Consider the following 17,040-nt stretch of genomic DNA (forward strand, 5'->3'; position numbering starts at 1 on the left):
GTTATGAATTTTAAAAGTTTTTGTATTAGAACCACTGTATAAGAAGACTACTCGAGTTTATGACATCATTTGTGGACAACAATGTAAAGAAAATATAAAGAAAATTCAACATGCTTTCACTTTTCCAGCGTAATGAAAGAGCACTTCACTAACCAATTGTTGTCCACACATGACGGCATGAACTGGTAGTCTCCTTATCAAGTCATTACAACACCAAAACTTTAAAAATTCACAACTTTGCATCGATTGTCCGACTTTCATTGATGTGAACTACTATTGTTGCTGTTTTCACTCAATCCATGACATTGCTCTTTTGGTTTTGGTTTCCTTTGTTAAAAGCTGATGAACACAATGAAAACCGACTGTCATTGAAAGTTTTATCTCACAAAATTTAATCGTTATTTTCATATCAAGTCAATCACGGTAAGGATGGAAGACATTGGGTGAAAGAATGCGAAACCATGTACATTCAGTTTCTCATCCATCATGTCCATTGAAAAGAAAAAGTAAAATACAATAGAACTACAAGTAGGGCCCTATACTGATAATGGAATTGGGTCATGTCGAAGTAACTGTCGATTGTATTACTATATACTCACTCTCATATTCGCTGCTATTAAAGTGATTACTTTTCGTGTGCTTTGTGTGCTGTGGTGGCACATCACAGACATTAACTTCCATCCAGTCTTTGTCGCCTCTCGTGCCTCGTACAGTAATCATCTTTTCATTTGCTCAATGTGTCTCCTTATTACAGCACAAAATATTCCTTATGATATCAATTACTACTCTATACAGCTTCGCTCAGGTATTGCAATTTATGTCGTTTACTAGAATAGATTTGAAAACGTTCTGATAAAGGTCTCTAAATAAGGCTCAAATTGCAAATTGCAAGTTTCTTTTCTGAGATTCATTGAAGACGTTAGTTGAACTCTGAACCCTTCATGATGTGTGCCGTCCGTTTTGAGAGAAAAAAAAGAAGTGCAGTGCAGAGAAGGTCGTCGAGGTTGAATCAAGTTCACATTTGTTGTTCATCAAAATGAATTATGCCTGGGGAGAGAATTATGTATAAGCATATGAACATATGAGCATATGAACATATTATGAACATAATATGAACATATGAACATATGAATAGATGAATATGTTACACTGTCAGGCGAAATTTATAGAACAATGGGGTTGGGGGTTTCGGCTACACAGCTGTAAATCTGATAAAAGAACCTCGGTGTCTGATGCAAATATTGTTCTTATGTAGCACAAGGGGATACTTTCACATGCGGGGAAAAAAAGAAATTGATCATTTTAACTGTTTACCATTGAATCCCTGGGAATACGTGTGCCGATTAAAGCAGATGATTTGACAAAAACCCCGTCATCGTAATGATAGTATGAGTGCTGTAAATCTGTCGGCCGCTAGGCATTAGTGATATTTTTCGCTAATGAAAGAGACGATGTCCTTGCTCACAAAGCAAAGAATCTCGCAGTGAAAGAGCCATTATCTACACGATAATAGGTTGTCATTCATGTATTTCCAATGCCCATCCCGGGCCCATGTAGTTTTATACGTATACCAAAGATAGATCGGCTATGTTCCTAAATACATACGTATGTACATAACAAGCAATGCTAGCATGATAAGAACCGATAAGCTAAGTGATTGCTTCAACACGGATATTACTTATTCCTTTTAAAAGTTGATGCATTCAGAGTGGTCAAGACTGCAAGGGTTTCCGTATGAACAAGGGCGCCGGAAGCGGGGGGGGGGGGGGGGGGGGGGGGGGGGGGGGGGCACTTGCCCCCCCCCCCCCAAACAAAATGTTGGGGGGGGGGCAAAACGAGTTTTTGCCCCCCCCCCCAAGTGCCCCCTGTAACAAATAATTAATCACTGATTTAAAGACCAAAATGAACAATAAAGGCATATTTCTTGTCTAAATGTTGTAATTTCATAACTGAAAATGCAAAAATGTTCGCCCCTTACGGGGCGAACACTAACAACATACATTATTGTATCTATACACTAATAGTAACTTATGAGTAAATTTAGTGTATAGATGGTAGCCTCGTGTCCTCGAGTGTGCCCACTGAAACATACCTTTAGTAAACCTTACATTTTTCATTTTCTTCTTTGCTTTCTAGCAGTATAAGAATATGTTTTATTGTTCGAACGATGCGATCACGTTTAAGCTTTTAATGAATACATTTCAGATAAATTGCAAAGTGAAAGTGGCTCGCTCGTTCTGCCCGTACTTAAAGTAAAATGAAAAGTTTTCAAAAGTTATTATCATAGTCCTTCGCAGTGATTTCTTTTACTATTCTTTTACTCAGAAATTTAATTTAAAATGCTCTATAAAAGCGACTTTTATAGTCTGTATTTACAAAAAGTCCCTACCCTGGGAGGGGGTATCCCCCTCCCACACCCTCCCCCGCTCGGTCGCTTCGCTCCCTCGACGAGGATCTCACACCATCACATAATATACCTCCGTATGTTAAGATCATGGTCCTTCCAACTGATTTTTTTCAATATCTTAAATCCCTAGAAATTTGCTTTTAAATGTTCTATAAACGCAACTTTTATACTCTGTTTTTACAAAAAGTCCCTACCGTGGGAGGGGGTATCCCCCTCCCACACCCTCCCCCCCCCCCCACTCGCTCGCTTCGCTCCCTCGCCGAGGATCTCGCACCATCACATTATTAATGTACTCCCGTTCGTTATGATCATAGTCCTTCCAACTGATTTTTTCAATATGTTAATTCCCTAGAAATTTGCTTTAAATTCTCTATAAACGCGACTTTTATAGTCTGTTTTTACAAAAAGTCCCTACCGTGGGATCCCCCCTCCCACACCCTCCCCCCGCTCGGTCGCTTCGCTCCCTCGCCGAGGATGTCACAGCATCACATAATTATGTACTCCCGTATGTAATAATCATAGTCCTTTGCACTGATTATATTTCACTTTGTTTAATTCCTTAGAAATTTGCTTTTAAAGGGGATGGCTAGTAACTGATCAGTGGGAATCAGTGGGAATGCTGAGGGATGATTGTTCCAATCCTGGTGGGATTCATTTAAGAGTACATTATATATCTATTGTTGTGTGAAAATTATTTGCTTCAGAACGGTCTCATATTCAAGTAATGTGCAGTTTAATGCTTCCAGGTAAGCGTCCCTGGTCAGTGACGGGGCATTAATCTGCACATTTCTTGAATATGAGACCGTTCTGAAGCAAATAATTTTCACACAACAGTAGATATATAATGTACTCTTAAATGAATCCCACAAGGATTGGAACAATCATCCCTCAGCATTCCCACTGATCGGTTACTAGCCATCCCCTTTCTATGGTCTATAAACGCGACTTTTGTACCCCGTTTTACAACAGCTCCCTACAGTGTGTGTGTGTGTGTGTGGGGGGGGGGGGTATCCCCCTTTCCACCCCCCCTCCCCACCCCCCCCCCCCCCCCCCGCTCACTCGCTTCTCTCCCGCGCCGAGGATCTCACATCGTCACAATGTGCCCCCGGTGAGATTTTGCCCCCCCAAAACCGGAAGTGTTCCGGCGCGCTTGCGTATGAAGCAGATGCAGTACATTGAACACCTAGCTCTGCCACAACTTTGATCCCACCCCACTCAAAACTCCTCCTCAATCAACTCCCAGAGCTCCTGTCGTATACAGGGAGGTGCAATGTACAAAAACTTCGAGTATATTGATATATAGGGTCTTCATATCGTCTTCTTAATACCACACTCCACACTGGGAGGACTAATTAGCAAAAATGAGATATAGCATAAGAATATGATATGACGGAAACATTTTATGTCTTATTTCGTGGACATCTACGAAAAAGAGGTGTCACTTTTTCGATAATAAATGTGTATGTAGTTCAACGAGGCCTTGCAGTCTTGAGGGTCTATACGGGGTACCTTTGCACTGATTTCGTCCGGAAAAGAGCTCATTAGCAGTTCGTGCACGTGGTCGAAGTCTGACTGGAGGTCTCGCTTCTCTTGCTCGGACTCGGCCAGCTGCGCGGCGAGGGATTGCTTCTCGTCGTTTGCTGTCTGCAGCTGGAAAAACAACAACAGCGACATCCGAATGGTAGAAGAGGAGGAAGATAAAGTCGCTGCGGTAGAACTGTAGCACAATCAAACCTGTCTTAGCGACCACCTGTCTATAGCGGCCACTTTCCGTATACTATCATTAAAAAGAAAAATTTCTCCGAGAGAGAAGGCATATTAAAGAACTTGTCTGCAGCGACCACCTGTTTACAACAGTCACGTTTCCTCCCCTAGGTGGCCACTGTAGACAGGTTTGACTGTGATAACAGCTTATAGAAGCGGCACTGATGCTGATAACGTTAATGAAAATGATAGGCTCCTATATAGCAATGGTGTTAATGATGGTAAGAACAGTGACATGATTAGTGCGATAATGATGTTAATACCAGCTACTTGATAAGTGTGAAAATGATGATGTTAACAACAACGTAATGGTACTTATGAAAAAAAAAAATAAGCCTTAATTCAATGTAACCACTACCACCCTTCCAGAAGGCCTCGCGATACTCCAGTATCGGCATGTTCCCCGTGATTTCTACACTCAAGGCAAGGATACAGTCGGTGATACGTCTTGTCCCACGATTTAGTCTTACGATCTCGTCTGGAGAGGAGCTTCTGATCATTATACCACTCCTTTATTACCAGAGAAATAAAACAAGAAGACACTACAAAGTGGCTAAGAGCTGGGCAATAACGGACTAACGAGGGCCTGCTTCACCCAAGTGCAGTTTGTTTTTGTGTGGTTGTTGTTGTTGTTGTTGTTGTTGTTGTTGTTGTTGTTGTTGTTGTTGTTGTTGTTGTTGTCGTTGTTATTGTTGCTTTTTGTATGTCACTATGATACTTGCATGGTGGATGTCATTAAGACGGACTTTCGTCACACTTTCGTCAGCTCCGGAATATTCAGGCTCAGGAATGATATCACAGATAATTCTATATCGAATAATTCGTTATCGATTGTCTCTGTGCTGTTTCTGTCTTGGTGGCATGAAAATGATATGAATATCTAAACGAATGCTGCTTTTGAACTACATCGAAACAAACAGAATGTTTGTAGTTTCTAGCAAGGGAACGGAAATATAATAAGGAAAGTTACAGACTCTCAGGGTTTCACATGTGCTCATGGAGCAGCATGTCATCACGTTCCATCACTGACGGAATTTTACAGATTAGTTGAGATAATTATGCAATTGCCTCACTTGCCTGCCATCTTATTTACCTGCACAGTACGTAATAATGATTATGGCTATCGTATGTTACATTGTAATCATTACTGTCACCGTTGGTATTATCATAAAATCATTTATCGCTATAAATTATGTTAATCTTTCGGCCTCTCTAGCTCTGCTGCATCTGTCTGTAACATTCGTAGGGCGCAGTAACAGATATTTTTGATATTTCTCACTCACCAGCATAGAGAGTTGTTCGATATGAGTCTCTTGTTCTCTCTTCTGCCTGGACAGAGTGGTGATTTCTGACCGTAAGTTCCTGATACTCGTGTCACTTCGCTGCTTACGACAGTCTTGCAGCGACAGATTATCGTCTCGGTAGTTCTGTGATATAGTATGTGGACAAGATTTTGGATAGACGCCACAACTACTTATACTGCTGCAACTCTATAATCAGAATGATTATTAGTGTATTAAGTGTACTACTCATACTTTTTCATTCGGATCTATTAAGAAGCAACAAATTGGTAATTGACCGAGATATTAAAATATCTCGGAACAGCTTGTGGGCGCCATTATCATCATTCTATCCGTGCATCCAGTGAATCTTTGTGCTGTTGTCTGCTTAAGTATGAGTTATCGTCATTCCCGTATGATTACTTGCATCGACCTTTGATTATAGGTGACCGATATTCGTCAACGAGAAGCGTTACTTCATAGTTCATACCATAAGACTGAAAAAAATGGAAACATTAACAAGATTAAATGAAGCATAAAATAAAGCTTTTAATTCCATACCTCGCAATTTTGTTTCAGGTGAATAGTTTAATGCTCGCAACTGACATCATGGTTAAATACACGATTCACCTGTTCACATAACTTCTTGAAAATGCTCCTTTTTGCAACTCATGTATCTTTAACACTATACACTCTAAAAAAAATCCGAGTCAGAACTGATCCGGAACTGGTTCCGTTGGGGTCACACACCGTTCCGGGTCAAAAATGACTTGGAATTTGGTCATGAAGACCCCGAATGGGGTCACCCTTACCCAATTTATGACTCTGAATGGGTCATATCTGACCCCATTCCTTGTCATTTCTCCGGAACGGTGTGTGACCCCAACGGACCTAGTTCCGGGTCAGTTCTGACCCGGGTGTTCTAAGAGTGTAAAGACAAACAAAAAGTAAATTGATTTCTTCATCTGTTGCTTCAGGGGAACCAGTTGTGCCATACAATATTAATTAATGTTCTGGGAAATACACTTCTAGGACACAAAAGGGTGGAGTTGTTGAGCGGAGTGCAAATGCAGGAGAGCTGTGTACTGCCGCTGCCCCAGCTTCTGTGTAAAAATGCCGTTTGTAGCCTAAGGGGATTGTCGTAGAGGTCGCTCTTACCCTAGACGCGTTGCAGCTCCGATCACTGTGAGGGTTGCAGCTCTCTCTTCTCATCGTCCACGTACTTGTCCGTTCCAGACGACCCACCTGTCGCCGCAGAAAAGGAGACTGATGGACAACACGTAAACTACTTTCATAGTACAAAACTCGTGGCGTCAAATATCCCAAATCACATAACTTGAGATGAATTGAAGAGAGAAATCTTCTTCGCAATGGATGATAATAATAAGCATTTTAAAGTGGCGACGTACGGTAATAGCAGTAAACTAATGCCGTAATAATGAAAACGATTATGATGTCGGTATATTGACTGCGATAACGTCCGCAATCATAATAAAAACGGGTACAAGGATGAGAAAAAAAAAGGCTCATACAATCTTATTCGGTAAATTTCAGCCTTATAAAGACACCATTAATTCAGAAAGTTATGATGCGCACGAATCCACAAAAACTTGATTCGGCCATTACTACCTTTTAAGCATGGTTATATGAGCTGCTTTGAAGGCAGATTGACAATGCTCCAATTCTTTCATGTTTCATCTTCTCCCGGTTAAAAGCAGTTTTATGTTAAGTGATCTCAATTTTGAGCAAAGTGTGAAGGAGTAAGGCCTGTACGAATACTCGAGAATCGTTTTAACACAGTGGAGATCTTTTACCGCAAAGTACCGCTTCTTCCAGCACCCACCTTATTCGTAATGTCTTCCATCCTGTCGAGAAGAGCGATGCGGCCTTTTCTCACTTCCATTACTGTCTCCATCCACGCCTCTACCTCGCCCTCCAACTTGACCTTCTTCGCCTCCAACTCGGCCACCTTTCGCTGCCACTCGCCCACCACAGTCTGAGGAGAGCGAAATACTATAGATATTATAAGAGTTGTTTGCTTATCACAACTGATTGACAAAGTGACAAGGAGTTGTTTTTGTTACATCTTTTCTGTTATCTCACAAAAGCGAGGAATACTCCCGAGTGGAAATTTCGATATCTGTTGTGAAATGACTAGGTCTACAACCTACTTCCTACCGGGGAGGTGGAAAGTAGACTCTTTCCACCTTCCTGGATGATTATACATTGTTATAACGTGTGTGATTAACATGACCATTATTTTCTACGTCATTTATACACATGTACGTAGTTGCAGAGTCTTTTACGTAAAGAAAGTCTGATTTTGAAACCGGCACGTTTGGTTATAAGTTTTGATACTGCAACGTGAAAATACATTAGCGGCAATCGCTTAATTGGAGCTTCATTTGAGAGAATCATCTATCTAACCGGAGTACGGTGAGACGCTTTAGAGAGACATAATGTAGAGGGCAGGACATACTCTCAGCTTTATCTTGGAGGACTCTTCCGTTTGAAGTCGCTCTTCGGTCTCTTGAAGCTGCTCCGATAATTTTGCGATCTCCTTCTGCAGGGAAGCGATATTATCGATATTCCGCTGCCTGATGAACACCGAATCGCTCGCAGACTTGGCCAGCTCGCGATTGGCCGCATCCAGCCGGCTGGAAATCTCTTCCTTGCTCGCTGCCAGGGCCTGCTCGTTGTCCGCAAGAGCCTGGATGTGAAGACGGAGAATACAAGCGCTATTTCCGTTGCATAGACCAAAGTTATCAATAGAGGCGAGCATCTGTCACTGCCTTACGTCACGATTTACACAGCTAGTTGATTGTAAATTGAATTTTAGTCGTGTGCTATCTCACTTTTGCAGATCTTATAGTCACGCGAAACGTCAAGGCGCGAGACAATTGGTATAAGAGAATGCACCAAAGACGCACAATGTCCATTGGTATGGACAAAAAAAAAAGAAAGAAAGCATAATTCAGTTTGCCATTCCGGGATTTTCCGAAGGAGTAGGTCTTATATCATTAAATTCATGAGAGCTCACATGATTAATGATAATATTGCTATCGATATTGATGAAAGTAATTAAAAAAAAAACTGGAACTATACATGCGTTTGTTCGTTCTTCTTTTTTCCACTTTGGTATTATGCTCTTTCTTTTCGGACAATTTCGTTCGGTTACACCATCATTTTCCGAGCATTGTCCCGATGGCGTTTTTGATTGCTGAGTAATCAAGAAAATGAAAGAGTGGCGACTGTGACAATCAAAATGAAAAAAAAGAAAGAAATGATTTTGTCTGTGTTTTCAGTTAGGTGTGAATTGAATCATGGCGCCTGCAGGAATTAACGAATAACATCACTTTTTCGTCACCCAAACAACATGTTACTCTTACCTTCACCTGTCCCTCCAAGCACCATTTATCGACCAAAAGGTCAGATACTCGCTGAATGACTTCAAGACTGTTCTCCATTCTAGAGCCTTCTGATATTTTCCCTCCCACGTCTTTGCCTATCTCCTTCACTGACACTTCTCTCGGAGATGACGTCTCCCTCACAATGGCAGTAGTTAGGTCCGTTGTTTCCATGGTTTTTCTCACCGTCAATGGGAAGTCTACCCCCTTCCGCACATTTAAAGCACTTATCTCATTTCCCTTCACCTCCTTTTCCATTCCTACTCTTCTTTCACATTCTTTCATGTTGTCTTCGCTGGTACGATCCGCGTTCGATTCTCTTCTGGGTACACGCCCTACAACCACGCCTCGCATCGTACCAAGCGCATCGCCGTGACGAGGAGCTCCTCTCAGCTGCGGATTCGAGATGCTTCCTTGAGGTCTATCACCGCGGACCTTGGCGGCTGTGCGGGAGCAGCATCGTCTGGTCGTAAAGGCCCTGTCGGCTTCCTTCTGTCGCGACTCCCACATTCTGATTTTGTCGGAGAGCGGGACAGTATTTTGCGCATCACCGACATCCGCTCGTGTCGTAGTCTTTTCTTGGTCTGACGTCTTTTCTCGCCGAATCTTAACCTGAACGAACAGTCAATAGATTTATCAATCCCAGCTGCAAGGTAAGCAACTCATCATCGAAACCATGAGAAGAGTTGTGCAGATTTATCGAACACACCAATACAATCTCAGACTACTTTTCAAGCGAGAATAAGGCAGTTTGATTTGAATTACACAAGGAGTTTAGAGATCCAAGCATCAAGTTAGGGTAAAGCCCTCGCTGTGGCTACAAAAATATCATTGGCACGTAAACTACATGTCAACATCTAACAAAAATTGTCCTACAACGCGTCTTTTAACATAATTATGATAACGACAAACCTTTAGATGTTTAGATTTCATTTCAATTTATGGTGCAGTTCAAACAACGAATCAAAGACTGGAAGTACACAAAGCATCCTCTAAAGAATAATGATCAGACCCAGAACTGGCTTCGCGTATCACTGACTCTCAGCCTTGAAGTCACTGGTTCGAGTCCCGTTGACACCTGCACCGGATGAACCCCTTGACCTGTTCCCCACTGTCTAGTCCTACTGAGGATAGTTCATGCTGTATACCGCTTCCGTCCTGGCTCGCTCATAAGCAATAAAGTGCTTCCGCAGCGGCAAAATCCAAACACACACATGAAAATCGATACTGGTGTTAATGTTTTTTTAAATGTCAAAATAACTTTATCTCCGGAATTTTCAGCTGTCAACACTACAGCCTTCATCAGTGGACTGACTCATCTTCACCTAGATCACGTGACGGTCGATTGAAAAAAAAAATCTTATTCTATCATGTCGCAAAGATGAATCGACTTGTTTGAGCATACCTTTGTAACGATCTCACACGACTTGTCGTCGTTGCTAAGGAAACCTTCTAGCTCCTCGATGACCCTCATCATCTTGCTCATCTCCTCCAGTAACAGCGGAGATGCCGTCGAGTGAATCTTGGTGTAGAAAGCCCTTTCGTTCTTTTGAGGAGTAGTGGATGTGCCGCTAGCCATCGTTTTCCGAACTGGTCCCGATTCGCCGTTGAAACAGACGCCAACAATGGCTTCGGCCCTCTGTCGAGCGTTCGCTAGAAACAGCCGTGCGCGTGCCCGGTCGTCCAGAAGTGTCTGAATTCTATAGACAGCATATGTTTTAAGTTTAGAAGGAAAACGTGTCAAAAAATGAAAACCCATGCTCTGAAAAAGGATAAAGGCGGTGTGATATGAAAGGTTCATCAGAAAGAATTCACCAGTGAAATAAGAGAGCATTTTTTAGAGCATTGTTTTGTGCTATTTCTAATCATTGCTTCATTTCATATCATCATCTAATCATGGTGCATGTACAACTTTGTTATATTTTCGTGCTTTTATGCAGCAACGTCATGATTGAGAACGTGAGGTAAAAAGTAAAAGTAAACTGAAATTGGAGCTTATGTAGCCATCAGCATGATCGTGACCTTTAACTCACTGCCAGGGTCACTGTCTTTGAGAGATGCCGAAGAAAGACGCAAAAAGACAATGAAAGATGTAAGTACCGTTGAGCCATGCCTTTGACATCTTTTCTTAGGGAGGCATTCCTTGCTCGCTGTTGCTTCAGTCTTATGGACGAGGCTGTGATACCTCGGCTGACTTTCACCAGACGTGTCACTGTCTTGGACTTTGTTGTTCCGCCTCTTCTCCAGACATGGGTCCGGGAATGCTGTCGTACAGATGCAGTCTGGGAAAGGGAACAGGGAGAGATCCCATTCCCGTGGAACTAATGGAAGCCTTGGTTACACTGATATACAACCGACAACAGTGTACAAGGTTTGTCGGCGTTTCGGCGCACATAAAACTTGAGATAATAATTTTTGGTTCCCTTGGACGGCACACAAACGCCCGAAAGCTCAGGTTATACTAGTTATCAAAATGATGGCTACATTAGTATCTTAATCCACGTGTATGTTCATTTGGCATCATTTGATGTTTTAATTGACCCACTATCTGCTGGTTTGGAGAAATATTTCCTTATCATGGTTGTATGAACATGGTGCGCACGCTATATAAATTTGATCAAAGGGCACATGAGTTTAGCAACAGAAAGACGTGAGAAAGATAAAATCGTTCATTTACGGAGACCTTTTGACATCAGTTTGCCATCCGACTTTCCAATACCTTTCTATTAGGGGTGACATTACATCATCATGGAGAGGCCATCAGAGGCCTGGTGTATATCAGACTTTATGTAAAATATACGGAAAGCTTTGTAATTATCACATCATAAGGGGTGGTATCACTTTAACCTGAAGGAAAGATGTAATATTTGTGGCTGTTCCATCACCTGCCAATATAGATGTCATCCCCGCTAATACCATTGAATACCTTTCGGCTTGATTCAGAAAGACGGATGTATGGTCTGCTCATTGGTTGCTATAGTCAGTTTGTCGGCTTCGATTTCTCTTGTTCGATTTAATATAGGTAGGTTTGCACATCTATCTCCATCGTTAGATCGATTGATGAGATCCTGAGATGGTGAGCTCACTTTCTCCTGGATCAATTGAGGTGTATACCACCTGCAAGAATTCCTCGATTTCTTTACTGATCGTTATTGCTCTTCTGTCGAGAAGGAGACGATAATTACCTGGTTCCCATTGTGATCTCCCTCCCTCGTTATATCCACGGCTTGTCTAGAACTGATGATGACAGGGAGACCAACCCGATTCTCAGCCTCCCCAGCCTGGATGAGTTCCGATCCTGGATGTTCAGCTGTGTTCTCACATCTGTTTTTGTTGCCATGGTAACCGTTCTCGGCTTCCTTAAAGGCATAATTTAGCATTTGTAGATGAAACAAAAACCCAGCACTAGTGCTTTAAATTAGTTCTAAATGTGAGTTAGGGGTAGAAACAACCATTGTAAAAATTGGAATCCATATATTTGATGTTAAATGTTGTCAAATACACAAAATGTGAACAATAGTTATGATAAAAATGTTTCCAGACTAAACCGTCTACAGTTACGGTTTATTGAGAGAAACACTGATATCTCCTTATGTTTTAGGTTTTATTGTCAATATTTTATATAGTATGATGTTTTGTGATACAACAGACCTGCACATATTCATCAAATATGACATTTTGAACATTTTTGAAATCACTGCTCCCAAAGGTAAACTGGACCTTTGTTAAAAGTGGATCGTGTTGGTGAAAGAAAATAAGGGATGGTTAAAAAACACGTCCTCTGAAATGGTTTTAAATCCAAATGTTTCCATAAACTAGCTGCTCCTTAATTTTTGTCTTCGATGTGATGTTAATGAAATGTGACACAAGCATAGTTAATACAAAGCAACATCTGACCGATTTTACCAGTTATCCATCATATTATCTAATTAAGCATGCCTAATTAAGGGAGACAGGGGAAACGAGGATTCAAGACACACGTCAACGTTGATCCCTAGGTTCTCTGATATCTGATTCAGCATGTGTATTGACATCCATTTATAAGGCATTTCGAAAATGGTTATCAAGAAAGAGCAGATTCAAGACGTATATTGCATGAAATAATACAGACACTGTGTACAGTATATTGTCGACTGCATCCATGAGCTTTGCAGGCTTACATTTTATATCGTCATAATGATATGAGGTTCAGATGAGAAGTGGAAGTAGGTTGACTTCAAGTAACTCCTTTTTTTTGGGGGGGGGGGTAGAATACCTTGTTCTCCAGTGTCTCGATAGTTAGCTTCAGCTTTCTGATCTGCTCGCGGAGCTCCGCCTGTCGGACAGCCATCTTGATGACGTCATCTTGCTTGCTGTCCACCACCTCTTGCTGGGCGCGGCCCTGGATTTTGGCCAGACTGAGGACCCAGTTGAGCCGGGCCGATTCCCGTCTAGCTGCCGTCAGTCTCAGCTGCACACATTCTGCAAAGAACAGGACGTGATGTTAACTTTCACGTTATTCAGTACTAGTAGTTGTCGCAGACTATATTTCCCTGTTCTCAGTTAATATTCATGACTTTCCAAGAAAGAAAGTTCTGCCCTGACTTACCAAGTTTCCTACTGTCTTTGGCGATGCATTCATCCCTACTTCTTACGTCGTCCTGTAGTTTCCTAATTCTGTCTTGCAGTTCGCAGCGACGAGTTTCAAACAGTCTGCTCTGTCTCTTCATTTCCCGCTCCATCTTCAGGAAGAGCAAAGCTTTCCTAAACGCAAGTGAGTGAGGAGAAGAATGGTATAGGACAAACATTTAAGATAAATAGACGTTTTCCATGGATCCACATTTAAAACACAAGTTCTTCGCTGTAACTCTCTCAACTCAGTATCTGCAGTTCAGTTCTGATCTGAAGTGTGTGTGAGTGTGTGTGGGGAGGGGTACGACAAAAAATGTAAGAATATCGTGATTATAACACATTTGTACGACAAAGATCTTATCACATGTACCTCTTATTACATCACAAGACTTTGACTTTCTTTTTCTAAAAGTTCTGCACGCAATCTCAGTCTCTACTTTTTTTTTTCAATCTGGTCATCATGATATGATTTAGTATTGGATCAAATATATTTTATTTGCTGAGAGTGTCTCCCACAGGATTTTGTTGCGGTTTAGTGCATCTTATTTTGTGTGCGTGTGTGTGTGTGTGTGTGTGAGCGAATTACCATGAGCTTGTTCAATCATGCCATCGACGAAATAGGAGAAGGACCTACTATCATTCCAATCAAGAGTAATTTATTCAAAGAGAAGAGCTACAATAAATAATAAACATGACTTTTATGGAAATTCCTCTCTGCACGCGCAATTCCTTTAAATTCAGGTAATCTCGTTTTGGGGATCTTTATCTGTGATATATACATGCACGTCGCGCGGACATACACACATACACTTAACAGCAATATACGCAAAAGACCAAAGCGATAACAACATAAAATTGAGCGGGAGATGATGCCTAGATCGAAACCTTAAAATGTGTGCAAGGAAACATACTCGTCGAGTTTGTGAGTCTGCCTTCTGCATCTGCGCATGCGTCCCAGTGTTAACGCGCTCGATCCGTCACTGCTCCCCTACGAAACAAAACATAAGAAGTGACAAAATAATCATGTGACGTTTGGGACAAAAGCAAACTCATCTTAAACTGAGAGCGGGTCACAGGGGAATCTTTATGCTTTCAATGAGTTAGCTATGAAATTGATTTACTCATAGCATGAGAGCTAAAGAACAAAAAAAAAAAATCCTTTGTCTTGAAAGATGGACTACAAAAATCTTAATGCTCAAGAATTCGCCGAGGCTCCATTAAAACTTAGTGATGGGCATGATTTTATGTTTCTTTCTTTGTTTTTGTTTTTTTCAATAGTGCAAATAAATGGGAAAGAACAAAAACAAGAATAATACGTTCGAAGTATATGGACAAATGTCCACAGCTTTACATAATCTTAATATCATTCTCCAGTGATCACCATATCAAGGAGTGAAAAATGCTGCAATCCAATTCCTTCTCGGATTTAGTGTGCACTGATATAAACGCCTTTTTATTCAATGTATTAATAGTAAATTAATGGCCACTTTGGTTTCTTCTGAAAAAAAAATAGATTAACTCTCCGTCTTTTGCAGGAACTTAAAATATATCAAATGAGTGTAGAAGTTCTTGTCAAGCGAAAACTCTCAACAACACAAGAAAACAAGATAATATGAGCTCCCTCGTGGAGACAATATGAGCTCCCTTGTGGAGACTTGGTATATATTTAATATTCTTGTTTATATCTCTATAAGATTTATAATGTTTGTTTTATGTTAAGTGCTGTCTGGGGCAAATTATTTGTATAGGACCCCATTTTCTTTCTCTCTCCTTTCGTTCTTTAAAACAACAACACACAAGAAAACGAATGATTTAAAGTAATGGGTGTAATCATAAAATCACATGGAGGGCAAACAATGTATAACCGACCTGTCTGATTCGGCCAACTCCATTAGCCCGATCTGTAGCCAGAGAAAGCGTCTTCATACGACACCACAGTCCATGCCGCTTTGTCCAGTTTGTGTTTACTTCACCAGTATCCGAAATACAGGCACTTCCACTTAATCGAGCTTCGTCATCCCATTGCTTGTCATAGGAAGAAACTTCAATGTCGCCCTCAACGGTTTCCTTGAGAGTAGTGGCTCGACAGCTTGACTCTGTGAGCGTATGTTCTCGTTCTTCTGCCATAATTATTGGTTGAACCTAAATAAAGCAAATTGTAGATCTTAGAAAAATAATGCCATAATTATTGAAAATACACATCAATTATTATGAATGGCAGTGTGCTATTCACAATGAATGAACATGAAGTCACTCCCAAGGACTGCAGACATTTAAATAGGATGACAGATCTTAAACTTTTTATCCCTGTTTGAATTACTTTGTGATCAAGTCGCTTCTTCCTTTGATGTTATAATGTTCTTGTTCGATCATACATTAAACAGTCAGCCCAAGAAGTTATCTCACTAAATCTTTGGTCAGCCAAAACCTGTATGGTAACCCGTTGTAATGACGAGAGACAACTGATATACGCACTCAAGACTTAGAAAAAAAAAAAGTTTGCCATGTTGAGCCCAAATCAACAAATTATATAATCTCATGCGCCTTATGTTAACATGACTGAAAACGACCTCCGACGTACGTCAAAATGCTGTCAAAAATATATGAACGCAATGAGACGACGTTAGATGGACTTCAGTGCTCCTGTTTATTGATAAACAAAGTACATCGTAAGTGCTCTTTTAACTATACTTACTATACAAAGTCGTTTGTTTGTTTGTTTGTTTGTTTGTTTGTTTGTTTGTTTGGTTAAAATTCATGGTTTTGAAAGAGAAAGCTAATTACAGGTTGTTATCACCATGATTTGGTCATGATTTTAGTCTGCATTTCATCGCAGTAGCTTAGAAAGACCAAGAAGGCACTGGACAAACTCGCCACGTATATCTCCTCGGCAAGACCCCATTTTAGCTGCCTTGCTGAACCACTGCCTTGACTGAACTTTAGATTTGCTCTGTTGTACATTAATTTGGGGTACAGTGATAAGACTGAACCATCCTGGCTCATTTTAACTCATAGCCAATAGTTACGGTTACGACATGTATACAATGCAATCATTAGCCAAGAAGATACCTTAATTCAATTACATGTTTTATCTCATTTATGGTGATAGTCAATAGATGTTTAGTTTTGGTGGTGTTTTTTTTTTTCTTGCTGAAGTAAAGGAATGCAATAATATTAGATCAAGCAGCACATAAAGATGCAACACAGCAAACGGCCAAGTGTGCACAGGTTATACAAATCATTTGGTGCATTGAATTCAAATTCAAATTGAAATTCAAACTTTATTTTCACTTTTTTCTTTCCAACAGAATGTACAAGAAACAATATTATGAGTTTGACATGGGAGTAACAAAATATACATAAATGTAAAACAAAAGTGATAAATATTGGACATCATACCTTCACTGATCTGCTGCAAATCACTCGTGATGAATTTCTCCCATCTTCAATAAGACTAGTTTACCACTAAATCCCACTGACTCCAGTTACCAGACTGTGTCTCGTGGATACAGGCGTATTTTATTCCTGCTCATTTCGCGCAGTCAGTGTGAGCATCACAAGAGTACTGTAC

General features: G+C 40.8%; 1 protein-coding gene across 1 annotated transcript; it reads right to left on the reverse strand.

Annotated features, from left to right (window-relative positions):
- Positions 1 to 388: 388 nt before the first annotated feature.
- On the reverse strand, positions 389 to 16,953 carry LOC140243630 (uncharacterized). The gene is made up of 15 exons (XM_072323295.1): positions 16,869 to 16,953; positions 15,339 to 15,611; positions 14,381 to 14,457; positions 13,447 to 13,601; positions 13,114 to 13,319; positions 12,044 to 12,217; positions 10,959 to 11,140; positions 10,264 to 10,558; positions 8,841 to 9,470; positions 7,931 to 8,161; positions 7,295 to 7,447; positions 6,610 to 6,696; positions 5,455 to 5,598; positions 3,917 to 4,057; positions 389 to 1,047 (listed from the first exon to the last, which is right to left on the reverse strand). Exons 2-15 carry the CDS (start codon positions 15,594 to 15,596, stop codon positions 1,042 to 1,044), a joined length of 2,739 nt encoding a protein of 912 aa, XP_072179396.1. The 5' UTR covers positions 15,597 to 15,611; positions 16,869 to 16,953; the 3' UTR covers positions 389 to 1,041.
- Between the last annotated feature and the right edge of the window lie 87 nt (positions 16,954 to 17,040).

This window comes from Diadema setosum, chromosome 20, assembly GCF_964275005.1.
Source record: "Diadema setosum chromosome 20, eeDiaSeto1, whole genome shotgun sequence".
Taxonomy (NCBI): Eukaryota; Metazoa; Echinodermata; class Echinoidea; order Diadematoida; family Diadematidae; genus Diadema; species Diadema setosum.

Coding starts and splice junctions, on each gene's coding strand:
- LOC140243630 (XM_072323295.1), bottom strand. CDS start 15,596: ATGGCAGAAGAACGAGAACATACGCTCACAGAGTCAAGCTGTCGAGCC. Junction 12,218..13,113: donor TCGAGACACTGGAGAACAAG/GTATTCTACCCC, acceptor TATGCCTTTAAG/GAAGCCGAGAACGGTTACCA. Junction 11,141..12,043: donor GAGATCACAATGGGAACCAG/GTAATTATCGTC, acceptor TCCCTTTCCCAG/ACTGCATCTGTACGACAGCA.